Consider the following 21577-nt stretch of genomic DNA (forward strand, 5'->3'; position numbering starts at 1 on the left):
CGCAGGATTGTTTCTGAGGATTAGAAGAAATATGTGCAACATCCTAGCACATTCTTGGCACATACTGAATGGGCATACAGTATAGATTATGACTATTATTATATCCTGGTGAGAGAGAGATAGTAGCTCCTGGCACAAAAAGATAAACCTAAGAAGAAAAGAGAAGAAAATGAAGATCTATGTTCTGTGGATGTTAACTACTAATGTTCCACAAAAGGAAAGAAAATGAGGACATTAAACAAAGATTTTAAAGCTCAGACATATGCATACATCACCGACTCTAAACAAGATCATCTCACCCCATACCCCCACCCCTGCCAACCATCGCATCCATGCATTTATTTCATCATGTCTCAGGAACTATTACAGGGTCCAAGAATACAAAAGATGATTCAAGACCCAGTCAATACCAGAATGAGAAGAAATACAAAATGGGGCACTGGGCACTACAGATACATAAGTAATTAAAGTATCATCAGTGCTGTAAGCGAGATTAATATAGAGTATATGAGAGGACAGTGATCTACTTGGAGATGTAAGGTGAGGCTTTATGAAGGAGATGGTGATTCTGGAGAGGCTTAAAGAATGAAAAGAAGCTAAGATTGAGGGACTCCCCAGTAGTAAGGACAGCATTTAGAGAATCTGAATAGTAGTATACCATTAAAATGTTATGCAAGGAATGTGATGAACATTGGGGTACACGTGTCTCTTTCCCTTCTGTTTTCCTCAGTGTGTATGCCCAGCAGTGGGATTTCTGGATCATAAGGCAATTCTATTTCCAGTTTTTTAAGGAATCTCCACACTGTTCTCCATAGTGGCTCTACTAGTTTGCATTCCCACCAACAGTGTAAGAGGGTTCCCTTTTCTCCACACCCTCTCCAGGATCAGTATAAAGTGACTTTCCCATAAAATGCAAGTGATAAGAGAAGTAGCTAAAAGGATACAGAGTCATTACTACTGTGAAGGGGCTTATATGTCTGGTAAAGAAATTTGGAATTCTCCAGGCAAGAAGGAGCCACCAGAAGGAATGATAAGAGTAAAAGATGAATCAAGCAGGCTAATAGTGGAAGGGTTGGTTATGACATTTTTTACTAATGTCCAGTTAAAAAATGGTGACGTCTAGAACTAAGATTGCCATGCTAGAGACAGAGGAAGGTCTGCATAATAGACCTTCATATAGAAGTGACACGTCGTGACATGCCATGAGGGCTAAAGAGAGAGAGAAATGGAAAATGACTTTGTGGGGCTTTAGACACTCAGCAGATAGAGGTGTCAGGTAAGTTCTCTCAGGATTCAGAGATGGAATTTATTAATAAAAAGGGACCTGTGGGTAGGTGCTTGTAACGTTGGCATGTAATGTGGGCCATGATCCCAGACTTCAGCACCCAGCAAGCTCTTCCAGGCTACAACCTCCTTGCTCTTCTGGTGAAGGAAGGAAGTAAGAGGGAATACATTTCACCTTGTCTACTTGTTCCTAAGCAAGGTGGAGATCTGGATGTACATGTGGTCTCATCCTCCTCAACCTGGAAGATGGTATACTTTGGTACAAGGCATGATAATTAGTTCAGTTTGAATAGTACAGACTGAGATACAAGAAGACATCCAAATGGAAATGTAGTCTGTTCAATATACAGTCTGGGAATAAAGAGAGAGGCCAAGGATAGGCATCTCCTGTATATTTATGAGGTCAATGAGAAAAGCCACAGCTTATTCCACAGGAAGAGTAGGTAGAACATGTCTCTGATACCCCAATTAACAACCTAGAAAACAAGACTAATGATTCTTGTCCAATAAGTTCATGCCACCTCCTAATGATCACTGCTTCTAATTCAAGAGCCCACTTTCTTGTTCTGTTTTGAAAAATCAAAATTAAATTTGCCTACCTTCTCTGAACTCATTACACTTTGTAGAAGATCAACATTCATCATGGCAAATTCTCTCAGGATTCAGAGATGGAATTTATTAATAAAAAGGGACCTGTAGATTGATGCATGTAATGTTGGCTTAAATATAAGCCAAATTTAATTTTTTCAAAAATGTGTACTCTACTACTCCTCTAGAGACAAGGATAAGGAAGCACACTTATCAGTAGATATTTATCAAGCATCAACCATTCAAAGTGAGGGTAACAACAACAACAAAACCCAGAAGGACCCTGCACACAAAGAGCCTATGCTAGCCAGAGGGAATCTTTCATGAAAGCTACAACATGCACGAGAATGATGTAAACCTAAACTGTAATTTGGTAAAACTGGTACAGATGAATACGTGAGCAAGTTGGGAAGTAAACAGGTCGCTAGAGAAATAGAGGTGGAGATTTGGGTGGATCTGAGTTTGGTTAGGAATGAATCAGTCCATCCTACAGAGGATGGCTCCTCCCTGGATGGACCTGCTATAAAAAGGCCATGATCCCAGACTTCAGTACCCAGCAAGCTCCTTCGGGCTACAATCTCCTTGCTCTTCTGGTGAAGGAAGGAAGTAAGTAAGAGGGACTAAATCTCACCTTTTGTACTTGTTCTTAGGCAAGGTGGAGATCCGGATGTAAATGTGGTCTCAGGTCAAAAGTCCTGGATGTTTGGGGTCCTTTATTTTTAGTTGCTATGTTACTAAAAGCTTATTTTGACACAGAAGGAAAATGAGGGCATAAATTTGCTTTCTACCTGGCTACTCTCAATATTGTTTGTTTATCTATTTACCCATTCACTGAACAAATATATATTAACTACCTTCTATTTGCCATATGCTCTCTCTTGGCTGATTATGCAGCAATGAACAACATAAACTTAGTAGCAGAAGAAAACACAAGAAATGTTCATTGCAGCACTGTTTATAATAGCCAGGACATGGAAGCAACCTAGATGTCCATCAGCAGATGAATGGATAAGAAAGCTGTGGTACCTATACACAATGGAGTATTACTCAGCCATTAAAAGGAATACATTTGAATCCGTTCTAATGAGGTGGATGAAACTGGAGCCTATTATACAGAGTGAAGTAAGCCAGAAAGAAAAACACCAAAACAGTATACTAACGCATATATATGGAATTTAGAAAGATGGTAACAATAACCCTGTATATGAGACAGCAAAAGAGACACTGATGTATAGAACAGTCTTTTGGACTCTGTGGGAGAGGGAGAGGGTGGGATGATTTGGGAGAATGGCATTGAAACATGTATAATATCATATATGAAATGAGTCGCCAGTCCAGGTTCGATGCATGATACTGGATGCTTGGGGCTGGTGCACAGGGATGACCCAGAGGGATGGTACGGGGAGGGAGGAGGGAGGAGGGTTCAGGATGGGGAACACATGTATACCTGTGGCTGATTCATGTTGATATATGGCAAAACCAATACAATATTGTAAAGTTAAAAAATAAAATTAAAAAAATAAAAAAAAAACAAGAAATGAATAAAAATTTAAACAGTGATAAGAACAATGAAGAAAATAAGACAGTGATATAGTAAAGTAATAGGATAGTACTTGAGATTGAAGGGTTAGGAAAGGACTCTGGGGAATTATCTTTTGAGCAGAGATCTTAAAGACAGAAGAAACTAGTCAAGGCAAACACGAGGATTTTAAAGCAGTAGTAAACCCTTTAAAGGACAAAAAGATGCCTGGGTGCCTAGAGCATGTTTAACATGAGGAATAGTGGTATACAGTGAGTTACAGAACTAGACAGGCCATGGGAAGAGGGGCACAGTAGAGTTTGTACATTATTTGAAGTAGATGAGAAGACATTGGAGAGTATTAAGCAGGAAGAGTAACAAGATCACTCTGAGCTGCTATATGGAAAATAGGATCATAGGCAATGGTGGGAGAAAGGAGATGGACTGCAGTTTGGATGAGAGATGACAGGGTAAAAGAAACAGTGAGAAATAACTCTTTGTTCAAACACAAATCTAGAAGCTATGCATGTCTCCATTCTCTCCTTTACACTACACTGATTTATCATTCTGACCAGCCAAATCTGACTGTAAGACATGCCAATCCATCTGTCTTCCTATCCACATTACCATCTTAATCTAGGCTATCCCTTCATTCCCACTTCTATTATATGGAAATACCACAAATTATTTATTCATTTTTTATTGATTGCTATTTGGGTTGTTTTCCTTTGGGGAGATATTATAAATAATGGATCTATGAACATTTTTGTTCATGATTTTTAGTTACAAACGTGTATATATTTCTATTGGGGATATTCCTAGGAGTAAATCACTGGTCTTAAGTATTATCAAACATTTCTTGAAAGTATTTCTGCCAGCTTATGCTCCTTCTAGGAGTGTATGAAACACCCAGTTTCTCCATATCTTCACCAATATGTGGAATTAGTATTCTTTTTTCTGTCTTTTTAGTCATTTGGGTGGGGGTGTTATAGTCTCACACTGTGAATTTCAATTTGTAGCTCCCTGATGATTAAGAAAACTGAGAACTTTTTGTGTTTATTAGCCATTTGTATATCCTATTTTGCAAAGCTCTTGTACTGTCTAACCATTCTGCTATGGGGCCATCCATATTTCTTGTATTGATTTATAGGAGTTACTTTTATATTCAGGAGAGAGCCCTTTATTGGTTAAATGTGTTGCATCTATTCTTCCACTCAATGGCTTTCCTTCTCTCCTTAACAGAGTCTTTGAATAAAGAGACATTCCTATTTTTAATGCACTCCAATTTATCAATCTTGTTCTTTATCATTAATACTTTTTAAGTTCTCTTTAAGAAGTATTTCTCTACCCCCAAGTTCTTGAAACTATTCTCCTATGTTGTTTTTTTAATTTTTTTTTTACTTTACCATATTGTATTGGTTTTGCCATACATCAACATGCATCTGCCACGGGTGTACACATGTTCCCCATCCTGAACCCCCCTCCCACCTCCCTCCCCATACCATCCCTCTGGGTCATCCCAGTGCACCAGCCCCAAGCTTCCTGTATCCTGCATCGAACCTGGACTGGCGATTCATTTCTTATATGATATTATACATGTTTTAATGCCATTCTCCCAGATCATCCCCCCCTCCCTCTCCCACAGAGTCCAGAAGACTGTTCTATACATCAGTGTCTCTTTTGCTGTCTTGCATACAGGGTTGTCATTACCATCTTTCTAAATTCCATATATATGCATTAGTATACTGTATTGGTGTTTTTCTTTCTGGCTTGCTTCACTCTGTATAATAGGCTCCAGTTTCATCCATCTCATTAGAACTGATTCAAATGAATTCTTTTTAATGGCTGGGTAATACTCCATTGTGTATAGGTACCACAGCTTTCTTATCCATTCATCTGCTGATGGACATCTAGGTTGCTTCCATGTCCTGGCTATTCTAAACAGTGCTGCGATGAACATTGGGGTACACATGTCTCTTTCGATTCTGGTTTCCTCGGTGTGTATGCCCAGCAGTGGGATTGCGGGGTCATAAGGCAATTCTATTTCCAGTTTTTTAAGGAATCTCCACACTATTCTCCATAGTGGCTGTACTAGTTTGCATTCCCACCAACAGTGTAAGAGGGTTCCCTTTTCTCCACACCCTCTCCAGCATTTATTACTTGTAGACTTTTGGATCGCAGCCATTCTGACTGGCGTGAAATGGTACCTCATTGTGGTTTTGATTTGCATTTCTCTGATAATGAGTGATGTTGCGCATCTTTTCATGTGTTTGTTAGCCATCTGTATGTCTTCTTTGGAGAAATGTCTATTTAGTTCTTTGGCCCATTTTTTAATTCTCCTATGTTATCTCCTTAACCTTTTTTTAAAGACTATGTTAGACTTTGTAGGCAAATAATCCCTCTCTTTAAAAAAGTATTCACTTATTTGTTTGGCTGTGCCAGGTCTTAGTTGCAGCACATGGAATCTTTGGTTTTCATTGTGCCATGCGGGATCTTTTAGTTGCAGCATGTGGGATCTAGTTCCCTGACCTGAGATTGAACCTGGGCCCCCTGTATTAGGAGTGTGGAGTCTTAGCCACTGAAGTTCAATCTCCTTTATCTTTCACATGTAAAATCCACCAGGGAACAAATTCATTTTTCCATATGGGAAGTCAATTAACCCAGCACCATTTATGAAAAAGACCACATTTTCCCTGCCAACTCTCATCACAACCTTTTTCATAAATTAAATGTGCATAATGATATATCTGATCTTTCACTTATTTGTTTAATGCTGCATCAGTGTCATGCTGTCTTCTTTTATAATATACTTAACATCCAATATGTCCACAAAATTGGTCTTTTTCAGTGTTGTTCTGGCTAATCCTGGACCCCCACATTTTAATATAAATTTCAGACACTGCCTTATCAATCTTTATTTTAAAAACTTTCACAGATTCTGAATGAAATTTTATTGCATGTAAAAATGAGTTTGGGGAGATCTGACATCTTGACAACATTGACACCTTCAACACATGAACAAGACACAATCTTCCATTTATCCATATCTTTTTAAATTAGTCTCAATAACATTTATAATTTTCTGAGTACATATATTTCATATTTTTTGTTAGATTTCAGTTCAGTTCACTCACTCTGTTGTGTCTGACTCTTGGCAATGCTATGGACTGCAGCATGCCAGGCTTCCCTGTCCAACACTAACTGCTGGAGTTTACTCAAACTCATGTCCATTGTGCCAGTGATGCCACCCAACCATCTCATCCTCTGTCGTCCCCTTCTCCTCCCACCTTCAATCTTTCCCAGCATCAGGGTCTTTTCAAATGAATCAGTTCTTTGCATCAGGTGGCCAAAGTATTGAAGTTCCAGCTTCAGCATCAGTTCTTCCAGTGAATATTCAGGACTGATTTCCTTTAGCATGGACTGGTTGGATCTCTTTGCAGCCCAAGGGACTCTCAACAGTCTTCTCCAACACCACAGTTCAAACGCATCAATTCCTCGATGCTCAGCTTTCTTTATGGTCCAACTCTCACATCCATACATGACTACTGGAAAAACCATAGCTTTGACTTGATGGACCTTTGTTGGCAAAGTAATGTTTCTGCTTTTTAATATGCTATCTAGGTTGGGCATAACTGTTCTTCCAAGGAGTAAGTGTCTTTTAATTTCATGGCTGCAATCACCATCTGCAGTGATTTTGGAGTGCAAAAAGATAGTCTGTCACTGTTTTGTTTCCCCGTCTATTTGCCATGAAGTGATGGGACCAGGTGCCATGATCTTAGTTTTCTTAATGTTGAGTTTTAAGCCAACTTTTTCACTCTCCTCTTTCACTTTCATCAAGAGGCTTTTTGTTCTTCTTCTCTCTCTGCCATAAGGGTAGTGTCATCTGCATATCTGAGGTTATTGATATTTCTCCCGGCAATCTTGATTCCAGCTTGTGCTTCATCCAGTCCAGCGTTTCTCATGATGCATTCTGCATATAAATTAAACAAGCAGGGTGACAATATACAGCCTTGATGTACTCCTTTCCCAATTTGGAACCAATCTGTTGTTCCATGTCCAGTTCTAACTGTTGCTTCTTGACCTGCATACAGATTTCTCAGGAGGGAGGTCAGGTGGTCTGGCACTCCCCTCTTGAAGAATTTTCCACAGTTTCTTGTGATCTACACAGTCAAAGGCTTTGGCATAGTCAATAAAGCAGAAGTAGATGTTTTTCTGGAACTCTCTTGCTTTTTCCATGATCCAGCGGATGTTGGCAATTTGATCTCTGGTTTCTCTGCCTTTTCTAAATCCAACTTGAACATCTGGAAGTTCATGGTTCACGTACTGTTGAGCCTGGCTTGGTGAATTTTAAGCATTACTTTGCTATAGTGTGTGAGATGAGTGCAACTGCGTGGTAGTTTGAGCATTCTTTGGCATTGGCTTTCTTTGGGATTAAATCTTTGTTAGATTTAACTTCTAGCAGTTTCCTGACTTTTTATACTTTTGTAAATAGCATTATTCCTTATTTCAATTTCTATTTCTTGATTTTGTATAGAAACACAAATGAATTTTGTATATTTATCTTGTATCCAGCAACATTGTTAGTTTTATGTATTCTAGTAGTTTATACATTTTAAAGGAGAAGGAAATGGCAACCCACTGCAGTGTTCTTGCCTGGAGAATCCCAAGGATGGGGGAGCCTGGTGGGCTTCTGTCTATGGGGTCGCACAGAGACGGACATGACTGAAGCAACTTAGCAGTAGCATACATTAAAAAAAAATTTCTACATATGGAAGTCACATCATTCTTAATAATGACAGTTTTGTTACTTCATTTCCAATTATTCTGTTTTTCATTCTTTGTCTTAATTTTTGCTCTACCTAGGAACTTCAAAACAATGTTGCATAGTATATTAGCAGGTGTACTGATCTCATTCAAAAACTGAGCGAGAAAAGTATTAAGCATGTAACCATTAAGTATGCTGTTTACAATAGTACCATCAAGGTGAAAGTGAAAGTGAAAATCGTTCAGCCCTGCCCGACTCTTTCCAACCCCATGGACTATACAGTCCATGGAATTCTCCAGGCCAGAATACCGAAGTGGGTAGCCTTTCCCTTCTCCAGCAGATCTTTCCAACCCAGTGATCGAACTTGGGTCTCCCGCATTGCGGGCAGATTCTTTACCAGCTGAGCTACAAGGGTAGCCCAAGAATACTGGAGTGGGTAGTCTATTCCTTCTCCAGCGGATCTTCCTAACCCAGGAATCCAACCAGGGTCTCCTGCGTTGCAGGCGGATTCTTTACCAACTGAGCTATCAAGGAAGCCCTAATTGTACCATCGTAGGTACAACTCATATTTGTAAATAAAAATTAATGTTGGTTTTTTTTATGGACAAGAATATATTTTTTATTATAATTACTTCCTTATAATGCATTTTATTCATTCACTGCCAGAATTTTCAGATTCCATTGGAATGAAAGAAAAATTGAGCCAGGAATATGCTAAGCTTTAATTTGCATGCCATTGTAGGGGTTTTATCAAATGTTTTTTGCATCTATTAAGAGGTTCAAAAAAAATGTTTTCCCAGTATTCTATCAGTTCTCTTATATTATAACAAACATGATTTTTAGGAATAAAACTTTCTTAAGTATAATGCATATTCTTTTTGTACAATACTAGATTCAGTTTATTATTTCTTTCAGATTCTTGCATCTATATTCATAAAGGAAATTCTCCTGAAAACTTTGTTTCTTGTAATATCCTTGTCAGGTTAAGGGTACTGAGGTTATGTTGGATTCATAAAATCAGTGGTCTCCTTTTTTACTTTCCCTGAAACAATCTGTGGTATTAGAGTTATTTATTTCTTACACATTAAACAAAATTCCCTAGTAAAGCCAAATGATTTGTAGTCACCCCTCCCCTCAATATGGAATACTTCCTGTTGTGTACATTTGCATAGGAAGCATTTTTCTAGAAATATATCCACTTCATTTAAATTTTCAAAAATTTTCTATAAAGTTTATAATATGCACTTATCTTTCTAGTACCTGTAAAACATAAGGCAATATCCCCTTTTATTTTCCTGATATTGACTACTTATGCCTTTCTCCTCTTTTCTTATTTATTCAGAGTTTCTCAGTTTTATCAAATTTTCAAAAATCTTGGCTTTTTGATTCTCTAAATTTGTTTCCTACTTCATTAATATCAGTTTTTATCTTTATTATACTTTCTTTGGATTGAATTTGTTGTTCTTTTCCAAACTTCCTAACATATATGGTTAGGTTACTGATTTTTCAGCCTTTATTTTCTAATATATGTAATAAAACTATAATTTTTTCATTAGGCATGGAATGACTGCATCCTACAAGTTTTGCTATTTCATATTTTTCTCATTTGTATTTAGCTCAAAATATTTTTTAATTTACACTGCAATGTATTCTATGACCTATTTGTTATTTAGAAGTTACTGCTTAATTTCCAAACATTTGTGGAGATTTTTGTATGTTTCTTTCTATCACTGAAATCTAGCTTCATTCCACTGTGGTACAAAACAAATTCTGCATGACTTTAATCCTTTAAAATTTGTTGAAATTTTCTTTATGATTAGCATATAGTAAATTTTCAAAAGTCTCATTCATTTCAGTGGGATGTGTATGTTATATTTGTTAGACACAGTGTTCCACATATATTAGTTACTGTCTTACAAATTTTGTGGAACTCTTCTGTAGCCTTATAATATTTTTGTTTACTTGCTCTATTAGTTGCTGAGAGAAGTATGTTACCTACTATAATTATAGATTTGTCAATTCGTCCTTATAATTGTCATTTTTTTGTTGTACATATTATGAGGCTATGTTATTAAGTATATATCAATTTAAATTCTTATATCTTCCTCATGAATTAGCCATTTATTGTTATGAAATATCCTTCTAGTTATACTTTTGTCTTAAACTCTTTTACAGATGTTAATATAGCAAAAACAATAGCTCTCCTTTAACATTTGAATAACATATCTTTTTCCACATATATCAGACTTAAGTGTGTCTCTTGTAGATAGTATGTACTTTTTTTCCCATCTAGTCTGACAATCTTTGTTTCTAAGTTACCATATTTAGTCCATTCTTATTCAGTATCATTACTGCTTAAATCTATTTGGTTTAAATCTACCATATTACTTCTTGGTTTCTAATATCCTACCTGTTTTACTTTTCTTTTTCTCTTTTCTAACTTTTTTGGATGAATTACATGTTTGTCAGTTAATTTTTGTCATACTAGCTTATTAATTATACATCCTTTTACTGGTCTTTTCATGCTTACCTTAGACATTACAATACAACACTTACCCTTGGAATTATTAGAGTATATTATAAAAAAAATAATTTAACACTGCTAATACTTTACTCCAACAATCCAAGTATCCTATAGTACCTGAACTCTATTTACCCTTTCCAACCTTATTTATGATAGCACTATCATAAATCTTGAAAGATATTATTATTGCTGTTTTTTCCATCACTATTCATTTAGATTTTCCCCTATACTTACACTTTTGACTTTTTCTTCATTCTTTCGTACCTCTCTGTGCTTCTGACTAGGATCATTCTTTAATATTTCCTCTAGAGTAAATCTTATGGTGTAAGGTAAACCTGCTTTGTTTGCTTGAAAATATCCTTACTTAAGCTTTCTTCTTCATGTATACTTTCAATGGGTATAGAATTCTAGGGTAGAACTTACTTTCCTACAGGAAGATAAGAAAAACATTTTACTGTCGCCTGGCTTTCATTATTTCTTTTGAAAAGTCAGTAATTGGTTTTTTGAAAATAATATGTTTTTTCTCTGGCTGGTTTTAAGATTTCCTCATTGTCTTGAGTGTTCAGACATTTTTTATTATGTGTCTAAGTATTGTTTTCCTTTATATATCTGCTTGGAGTTGATAATACTTCTTGAATCTGTGGCTTGATATCTTCCACCAGTTTTTAATAATTACAGTTATTTAACTCCCCGAATTACTGTAGTTTCCATCCAATCTGAATGTAAACTTCAAAAAATTGTCACAATTTTGATAGTGTTATGATACCTACACGCACACATAAACACCAGCTTTCCAGTTGTCCTTAAAAGAATCTTACTTTGAAAGAACCCTAATTAGTGATTCTACAAATTGATCATTTAAAAACTGAATCAGATTACCCTGTTTCAAAAAAAAAAAAAAAAGCATTTAGTGACTTCCCATTACACTTACAATAAAAAGCACAAATGTTACCCTATTTAGAAGATCATCATTTTCTAACCCCTGTCTGTAAGTCTGACTTTAAGTTGTATTACTCCTGATTTGTTCTGGAATTGGTATTTTTTTCTATATAACTAATCTTCCAAGTTGATTCCCACATTCATATCACTGCACTGTTCCTTTTACCTAAAATTCTTCAACTAATCAACAGTTAGTTCCTTCTTATTTTTCTATTTTAAGCTCAAATGTCCTTTTTTAACACAAAATCTCCTCTGATCAATCTAAAGCACATCCCTCACAACAACTCTATATATTAATAGCACCATTCTTATTTTAACGGTATGCATATCACTTCTCAATATCTAATTTCTTCATTTATTTGTTTATTGTCTTCAGAAGAATAGATACTTCATTCATCTTGTTTATTATATCCCCAGAGCATAAAATAGTACCTAATCCTGTAGTACGTGTTGAATATTTGTTAAATAAATTAAGGTATGAATGAGTGAGTGCAGAAATCAAAGGTAAGGTCATGCTTGGAAGTATCAATCTGGAAGTAATTAGATAGTATCTGAAGTCAAGAGGTCCAATGAGATTTCAGTGAATAGATATATTTTAAAAGAGAAGGTCAAGGACATAGGCCATGGGGATTTTCCAACGTTTTGAAATTAAGCAAAAGATGAGAGATTAGTGAAGAATACTGAGAAAGAGCAAATGATAGATTAGAGGTATATAAGGAGAATGCAGTGTTAAGATCCAAGAAACAAACAACCAAAAATTCCATGAAAACAGGGAATAAGCAATTCTACACCCCTAGGAGGGCAATTAAGATGAGGAGAATGAACAACCAACCACTGTATTTAGCACCTTATAGACCATAGGTTATTTAACACAAATCAGTTTCAAGTTTGGAGACAATTGAGAGAACTGGTTTTAAATGAGTGGTAACATAAAATGAGGGGAAGCACAGAAAATTCTTTGAAGACTCTTTGCTAAGAAAGTGAACCATTCACTAGGAGAGCTGGATGGAGTGGAACATCTTGGTGGTGGGGGAAATATTGTTCAAGGGAAGATCTTCAAGATGGAACAAACTCCAGCATGTTTTTGCTATGAATCAAGATTAATTACTAGATAAGGCAATAGTATGGAGGGAAGAAAATTGGCCAGTTTAAGGGATATTTTTAAAGTACACTCAATAAAACATGTTGAATTAGACACAGGATGTGAGAAAAAGGATAACCAAGACTAAATCCCAGGTTTGTGGCTTGAGCAATCAGTGAGATAGGGAAAACTGGAGAGGAGAGGTAGGTAGCATAAAGTAGTCAGAAATTAAGGCTTCTGTCATGAACATGGTAGATTTAAAATCTCTTTTAGGCCCAAGCACAAATATTTGATAGGTACTTATACATACATATGTCAAGCTTAGAGGAGACTTTATGGCTGGATATATAAATTTCAGAGTTGTCAACCCATACATAGGATTTAAAGTTACACAGCCAGTTAAGACCCCTCCACTCTGCCCAAGGGAGCATAAAATACAGAAAAGGAACTAAGGACTCAATCTCAGGCACATCAACATTAGAGCCTGGAATAAGAGACTAAAAAAAAAAAAATAGGCAGTGAGGTCAGAAGAAAAAAACTAAAGAGAATGGGGTGTCTGAAGGAGGATGTAGCCATCTGCATCAAATGCTGCTGATATGTCAATCATATGTGAAATGAAAATGGATAGTTGGACGTAGTAAGATAAAGGGTATTTTTTTAATCATCATGAGAGCTTTAGTGGATTTTTGAGACAGAAAGATAATCTGAATAAAAGAAAATAGAAAGTGAAGAAAAAATATAGTTATATCTTGTGAGGGGTTTTGGTATAGTAGAGGAAAGATAAATCAGGTGGTGCATAAAGGAAGATGTAGGATGAGGGAGGGGATATAAATAAGGGACATTTCAGCATGAACACATGCTGTAGTGAATGTTTCAGGGGGAAAAAAAAGAAATTGATGAGGTAGAAGAAAAAGTGAATAACTACAAAAGCAAATTGTTTGAATAGGCAAGAAAGAGTGAGATCCAGTGCCAAAATAAAGGACAGAAGGACAATTTATCCACAAAACAGTAGTGAAGGTTAAAGTATGTGGATACAAATGCAATAGGCTGGATGGACAGATTCTGGAAAAATGAAATTCTTTCCTAATAGATCACAAGTTTTCAGTGAAATAAAAATCATCATCTTCTGAGATAAAAGAAAGGAAGAATCTATTGCAGCTTTTGCCAAAGGTCTGTGAGAGTATCTAAATTTCACTGTGAAAGACACCAATACAGTACACTAATGCATATATATGGAATTTAGAAAGATGGTAACGATAACCCTATATGTGAGACAGCAAAAGAGACATAGATGTATAGAACAGTCTTTTAGACTCTGGGAGAAGGCGAGGGTGGGATGATCTAAGAGAATAGCACTGAAACATGTATATTATCATATGTGAAACAGATCGCCAGTTCCATGCATGAGTCAGGGTGCTCAAGGCTGGTGCACTGGAATGACCCAGAGGGATGGAATGGGGAGGGAGGTGGGATGGGGTGTTCAGAATGGGGAACACATGTACACCCATGGCTGATTCGTTGAATGTATGGCAAAAACCACTACAATATTGTAAAGCAACTAGCCCCCAATTAAAATAAATAAATTTTCAAAAATAAAGCTATTGAGTAGAAAAGTAAAAAAGAAAAGTGAGTTTTGAGAGATATTTTGATATTTTGTGACTTATGATATTATAGGCATGCAAATAAAAGAGTAGTTTGATGTGGAGGGAAAAAAAAAAAAGATATCAAGGCCAAAATGTTGGCAGTCCAGTCAAACTCTGTGTTGATATTCATCATGTAAACAATGGATAGAAGTTTTTTGTGGCCATCTTCCATTTTTAAATCTGGACTACCTAGGAAAAGATGTAGATTTATAAATGTGAAAATGTATCATCATAATTGATATGACCTACAAAAGAAAAGAAATAAATGTACACTTTAACTTCTTTCTAGGTTTACCTATAGTTCCAAAAGATGTCGACTCTCCTGGAAAACATCAATGACATCATCAAAATATTCCACAAATATTCAAAAACAGATAAGGAGACTGACACATTGAGTGAAAAAGAGCTGAAGGAACTGGTGGAAGTGGAGTTTCGGCCCATCCTGAAGGTAAAAGTTATTTGCCAAATAAAACAGTATATCATTTTTGTTCTGCATCAAAAAATGTCAAAATATTACTGTGAAATCTTTATGAGTTGTTTCTCTTGGAATAGGAACAAATATAATTTTATTTCAAAACAGATATAATTTGTTCAGCTCTTTATTCCTCAATATATATCACATACACACATTGTCTATGGAAAACACAAATATTTGTTTAAAAGAAGTAAACAAAAGTTAACCTATCATAATATTCCCCCTAATTTCAAGAATGTAAAGAGGGTATGTCTAAAAGATAATTCCATGAAAAAATTTACACAATGCTGACACTTAAAGAATTAAAAGAAGAACATACCCCATCAAATTTTTTGTGTCACCATACTAGTATTTAAGATTTAGGTCTTTTAGGACAGTATCAACAGCTGTTTACTAAGTCAAGATAAAACAAACATTATTAAAGAAAACATTCGGTTCTACTTTTATATAGCAAGAATTCACATTTCCAAAGTTCACGTTAATTATTTAATCTTCCACTTCAGTCACTCTCATGTACTCTCCCTGTCTTCCCTGTTTACAGAATCCAGGTGACCCAGACACCGCTGAAGTTTTCATGTACATCCTCGATAGAGATCACGACAATAAAATAGACTTTACAGAGTTTTTTCTGATGATATTCAAGGTGGCTCAAGCATATTATAGTTATACTCAAAGACAGAATTTACAGACAGCAGGACAAAAACAGAAAAGGTACACATATCACTACAGAGATGAAGAAGATGATACAGAAGAAGACAAAGAAGAAACAGAAAGAAAGTACAGTCATTCAAGAAGTGATGGAAAGACTCAAGACAGATCGAAGAGCCCAAGAGGAAGAGGAAAAAAGAGACATGGATCTAAATCTGGAAGTAAACAACGAAGAGGTAACACACCTACCTCTGGACACAGACATGGATGTAGCAAAAAACATGAGTCAAGAAGGGAAAAGAAAAGGAGACCAAGCTCTACTGAACCAAAAGAAAGAAGGCACATGTCAAGTGTTAGCCCAACCAGGGGATATGAAGAAAAAGAAGAAGAATGTGGTTATGAAAATAAAGGTAAAAGAAGTGCAAAATGTATAGGATCAGAGTATGATGACTCCTATCAAGTTTGTGAAGACAAAGTGACTACGAATTTTCAATCCAGTCACAGTAAAAAGTATGGGTCAAGCATCACGAAGGGCAGAGACATGGAAGGACATTCACGAGAAACAGGTAGGAAATCTGTATTCACTCATGGAAGATCAGGGTCCAGTTCAAGGAATCAAAATGGCTCTGTCCAGACTCATACAGGAGACAATTCTACCCACTCAGAATCCCAACAAGAGAAAAACAGTGAATCTGTCCACAGAAGGTCAAGAAACACTGGGCAAAGACAGGGGAGCCACCATGAGCAGTCAAGGGACAGCTCCAGACACTCTGGAACTCGACATGGACAAACCTCTCCTGTATCCAGAGGCAGTAGACACACGGAATCTAGTGTTAGTCAGGCCAGTGACAGAGAAGGACATTCAGAAGACTCAGGTAGACAGTCCGTGACAACTCAAGGAAGGTCGGGTTCCAGCTCAAGAAACCAACATGGATCTTCCCATGGCCAGATAGGAGACAGTTCTAGGCACTCAGAGTCCCATCAAGAGAGGCATAGTGAATCTGTCCATGGAAGGTCAGGATCCAGCACCAGGCAAAGGCAGAGAGGCCACCATGAGCAGTCAAGAGACAGCTCCAGACACTCTGGAACTCGACATGGACAAACCTTCACTGGATCCGGAAGCAGTAGGCACAGAGACTCCAGTGTTAGTCAGACCAGTGACAGTGAGGGACATTCAGAAGACTCAGGTAGACAGTCCGTGACAACTCATGGAAGGCCCGGATCCAGCTCAAGAAACCAAAATGGATCTTCCCAGGGCCAGACAGGAGACAGTTCTAGGTACTCAGAGTCTCATCAAGGGAGGCACAGTGATTCTGCCCATGGAAGGTCAGGTACTAGCACTGGGCAAAGACAGGGGAGCCATCATGAGCAGTCAAGAGACAGCTCCAGACACTCTGGAACTCGACAAGGACAAACCTCCACTGGATCTGGAAGCAGTAGGCACAGAGACTCCAGTGTTAGTCAGACCAGTGACAGTGAAGGACATTCAGAAGACTCAGGTAGACAGTCCGTGACAACTCATGGAAGGCCTGGTTCCAGCTCAAGAAACCAACATGGATCTTCCCAGGGCCAAAAAAGAGACAGTTCTAGGGATTCAGAGTCCCTTCAAGAGAGGCATAGTGAATCTGCCCATGGAAGGTCAGGATCCAGCACGGGACAAAGACAGGGGAGCCACCATGAGCAGTCAAGTAAGAGCTCCAGACACTCTGGAACTGGACATGGACAAACCTCAGCTGAATCTGGAAATGGCAGACATAGGGAATCCAGTGTTAGTCAAGCCAGTGACAGTGAGGGACACGCAAGAGATTCAGGTAGGCATTCTGAGACAACTCATGGAAGATATGGTTCCAGCTCAAGGAACCAACATGGATCCTCCCATGGTCAGACAGGAGACAGTTCTAGGCACTCAGAGACCAATCAAGGGAGCCACAATAAGAGACACACAAGAGATTCAAGTAGGCATTCTGAGACAACTCATGGAAGACCTGGTTCCAGCTCAAGAAATCAACATGGATCTTCCCATGGCCAGACAGGAGACAGTTCTAGGTACTCAGCTGAATCTGCCCATGAAAGGTCAGCATCTAGAACTGGGCAAAGACAGGGGAGCCACCATGAGCAGTCAAGGGACAGCTCCAGACAGTCTGGAACTGGACATGGACATACCTCTGCTGGATCTGGAAATGGCAGACATAGGGAATCCAGTGTTAGTCAGTCCAGTGACAGAGAGGGACATGCAAGAGATTCAGGTAGACAGTCCGTGACAACTCATGGAAGGCCCGGTTCCAGCTCAAGAAACCAACATGTATCTTCCCATGGCCAGATAGGAGATGGCTCTAGCCGCTCAGAGACCAATCAAGGGAGCCACAATGAGAGACACGCAAGAGATTCAGGTAGGCATTCCGAGACAACTCATGGAAGACTTGGTTCCAGCTCAAGGAACCAACATGGATCTGTCCATGGACAGACAGGAGACAGTTCTAGGCACTCAGAGTCCCATCAAGAGAGGCACAGTGAATCTGTCCATGAAAGGTCAGGATCCAGCACCGGGCAAAGACAGGGGAGCCACCATGAGCAGTCAAGAGACAGCTCCAGACACTCTGGAACTCGACATGGACAAACCTCTACTGTATCCGGAGGCAGTAGGCACAGGGAACCCAGTGTTAGTCAGGCCAGTGACAGTGAGGGACATTCAGAAGACTCAGGTAGACAGTCCGTGACAACTCATGGAAGGCCTGGTTCAACTTCAAGAAACCAACATGGATCTGTCCATGGACAGACAGGAGACAGTTCTAGGCACTCAGAGTCCCATCAAGAGAGGCACAGTGATACTGTCCACCAAAGGTCTGGATCAAGCACGGGGCAAAGACAGGGGAGCCACCATGAGCAGTCAAGAGACAGCTCCAGACAGTCTGGAACCGGTCATGGACAAACCTCCACTGGATCCGGAAGTAGTAGGCACAGGGAATCCAGTGTTAGTCAGGCCAGTGACAGTGAAGGACATTCGGAAGACTCGGGTAGACAGAACGTGACAACTCATGGAAGGCCTGGTTCCAGCTCAAGAAGCCAACATGGATCTTCCCATGGCCAGACAGGAGACAGTTCTAGGTACTCAGCATCTCATCAAGGGAGGCACAGTGAATCTGCCCATGAAAGGTCAGCATCTAGAACTGGGCAAAGACAGGGAAGCTACCATGAGCAGTCAAGGGACAGCTCCAGACAGTCTGGAACTGGACATGGACATACCTCTGCTGGATCTGGAATCAATAGACATAGGGAATCCAATGTTAGTCAGTCCAATGACAGAGAGGGACATTCAAGAGATTCAGGTAGACAGTCCGTGACACATCACACAAGGTCTCGTTCCAGCTCAAGAAATCAACATGGATCTTCCCATGGCCAGACAGGAGACAGTTCTAGCCACTCAGAGACCAATCAAGGGAGCCACAATGAAAGACATGCAAGAGATTCAGGTAGGGATTCCGAGACAACTCATGGAAGACCTGGTTCCAGCTCAAGGAGCCAACATGGATCTTCCCATGGTCAGACAAGAGACAGTCCTAGGCACTCAGAGTCCCATCAAGAGAGGCACAGTGAATCTGTCCATGAAAGGTCAGGATCCAGCACTGGACAAAGACAGGGGAGCCACCATGAGCAGTCAAGTGAGAGCTCCAGACACTCTGGAACTAGACATGGACAAACCTCTACCGTATCCAGAGGCCGTAGAAACAGGCAATCCAGTGTTAGTCAGGCCAGTGACAGTGAGGGACATTCAGAAGACTCAGGTAGACAGTCCGTGACAACTCATGGAAGGCCTGGTTCAACTTCAAGAAACCAACATGGATCTGTCCATGGACAGACAGGAGACAGTCCTAGGCATTCAGAGTCCCATCAAGGGAGGCACAGTGATACTGTCCACCAAAGGTCTGGAACAAGCACGGGGCAAAGACAGGGGAGCCACCATGAGCAGTCAAGAGACAGCTCCAGACAGTCTGGAACTGGTCATGGACAAACCTCCACTGGATCCGGAAGTAGTAGGCACAGGGAATCCAGTGTTAGTCAGGCCAGTGACAGTGAAGGACATTCGGAAGACTCGGGTAGACAGAACGTGACAACTCATGGAAGGCCCGGTTCCAGCTCAAGAAATCAACATGGATCTTCCCATGGCCAGACTGGAGACAGTTCTAGGCACTCAGAGTCCCATCAAGGGAGCCACGGTGAATCTGTCCACCAAAGGTCTGGATCGAGCACTGGGCAAAGACAGGGGAGCCACCATGAGCAGTCAAGGGACAGCTCCAGACACTCTGGAACTGGTCATGGAGAAACATCCACTGGATCTGGAAGCAGCAGACATAGGGAATCCAGTGTTAGTCAGTCCAGTGACAGCAATGGTCATTCAAGAGGTTCAGGTAATCAGACTGTGACCAACCAAAGAATGTCTGCATTCTACTCAAGGTTCCAAAATCATGGTGCAGGCCAAGTTTGGAGACATGGCAGCTACGGCAGTTCCAATTATGACTATGGACAGTTAGGGACTGGACATTCTCCAGATGAAAATTTTAGTCACGATTCCAGTCATGTGGAAAAGAGGGACAAACCTGAATATAGAGGAGAACTAATGAGAGCCAATATAACAGTCCATAATATACACCCTGGAACTTATGGCCATTCAAGTTATATTTCAAAACAGCTGGGCTTTGGACAGTCATGTAGACACTATTATTTTGAATGAGTATTAATAAAGTATTAATAAAGTAATTAACCCAAAGTTTCGGATATTACAAAGGCATAACTTTGATTCAAGGAAATTTTGCATTACCCCTTCAGGGTGTTACTTCTTCTTGTCATTTTTAAAAAATTAGTGACACTATTTCTTTACATTGGTGATAATTTCTTTTTATTCTATAGGAAACTTTGAGCTTTGTGGTTAAGAACTGGTTAATAGAAGAAATAGATATCATGGAGTGTTAAACTTGGAAAACCATGAGTATTTCCAGAGATGTGGTTCAAGGAAGGAGTTTTCCTTTGAGAGGTGCATATCTGGACCTCTCCAGATTGGTATAGATTAATATTAATCAAAAATATTAAAGGAACCAACAGGACAAAGTCACTGTTCCATCAAGCAAATCTGCTATATCTTATTATCAGTCAGCACACCTGCCTCAAGTATCCTTCTTTGGAACTCTGTATTATTCTGCATTTATTAATCACTTTGGGCATACAGAATATAAAAGAGTGAATGACATGAAAATGGAAAATAAACAATTGATCATATATTATAGTTTGTCTCTTCCATGCTTATTTCTCATAGACCCTAAAAGACTTATCTCCCCATGGTAAGAATGACATCTTTTTCTTCTGTCACTGACAACTGTATGTCCAAATGGCAGATGTATACCATGCAAATAAATAAGGAGTCCGAGGAAGAAATAATTTAATCAAATCCTGTATTTTTCTCCAACATAGTCTTTGTTCCATACAGTCACCATCAGGATGAAAAAAGGCTTAGCACCATCATAGACAGCAGCATAATTATTATCAGAACATCAGTCCAAGTGACTATTAACCATGTCAAACCAAGATCAGGAAACAGAACACTGACCATAAGTCCTTCTTACAAAGACATAAAGAGACATCTTCCAAAGGAAACTGAGACATGCTGTATTATAGCATGTGAAGATGTTTCCCTTTTTAAGGCCAAATAATATTCCACTGTGTGTATATTCTACCTTTTGTCTATCTATTCATCTGTTAGAAAGTGGGAATGCAAACTAGTATAGCTACTATGGAAAACAGTGTGGAGATTCCTTTAAAAACTGGACATAGAACTGCCATACGACCCAGCAATCCCACTGCTGGGCATACACACCAAGGAAACCAGAATTGAAAGAGACATGTGTACCCCAATGTTCATCGCAGCACTGTTTATAATAGCCAGGACACGGAAGCAACCTAGATGTCCATCAGCAGACGAATGGATAAGAAATCTGTGGTACATATACACAATGGAGTATTACTCAGCCATTAAAAAGAATACATTTGAATCAATTCTAATGAGGTGGATAAAACTGAAGCCTATTATACAGAGTGAAGTAAGCCAGAAAGAAAAACATC

At 38.8% G+C, this 21577-nt stretch overlaps 1 protein-coding gene across 2 annotated transcripts; it reads left to right on the plus strand.

Moving 5' to 3' along the window:
- Positions 1-1413: 1413 nt before the first annotated feature.
- Positions 1414-20737, plus strand: LOC123333979 (filaggrin-like). Of its 2 annotated transcripts, none has more exons than XM_044944355.2 (3): positions 1414-1438; positions 14633-14791; positions 15360-20737. In XM_044944355.2, exons 2-3 carry the CDS (start codon positions 14654-14656, stop codon positions 20193-20195), a joined length of 4974 nt encoding a protein of 1657 aa, XP_044800290.2. In that variant the 5' UTR covers positions 1414-1438; positions 14633-14653; the 3' UTR covers positions 20196-20737. The 2 variants fall into 2 exon arrangements, with proteins under 2 accessions (XP_044800290.2, XP_044800289.2); XM_044944354.2 differs by lacking the exon at positions 1414-1438 and adding an exon at positions 2405-2478.
- Positions 20738-21577: the final 840 nt, after the last annotated feature.

The sequence above is a fragment of the Bubalus bubalis genome, chromosome 6 (genome assembly GCF_019923935.1).
Source record: "Bubalus bubalis isolate 160015118507 breed Murrah chromosome 6, NDDB_SH_1, whole genome shotgun sequence".
In the NCBI taxonomy this organism is placed as follows: Eukaryota; Metazoa; Chordata; class Mammalia; order Artiodactyla; family Bovidae; genus Bubalus; species Bubalus bubalis.

Coding starts and splice junctions, on each gene's coding strand:
- LOC123333979 (XM_044944355.2), top strand. CDS start 14,654: ATGTCGACTCTCCTGGAAAACATCAATGACATCATCAAAATATTCCAC. Junction 14,792..15,359: donor AGTTTCGGCCCATCCTGAAG/GTAAAAGTTATT, acceptor CCCTGTTTACAG/AATCCAGGTGACCCAGACAC.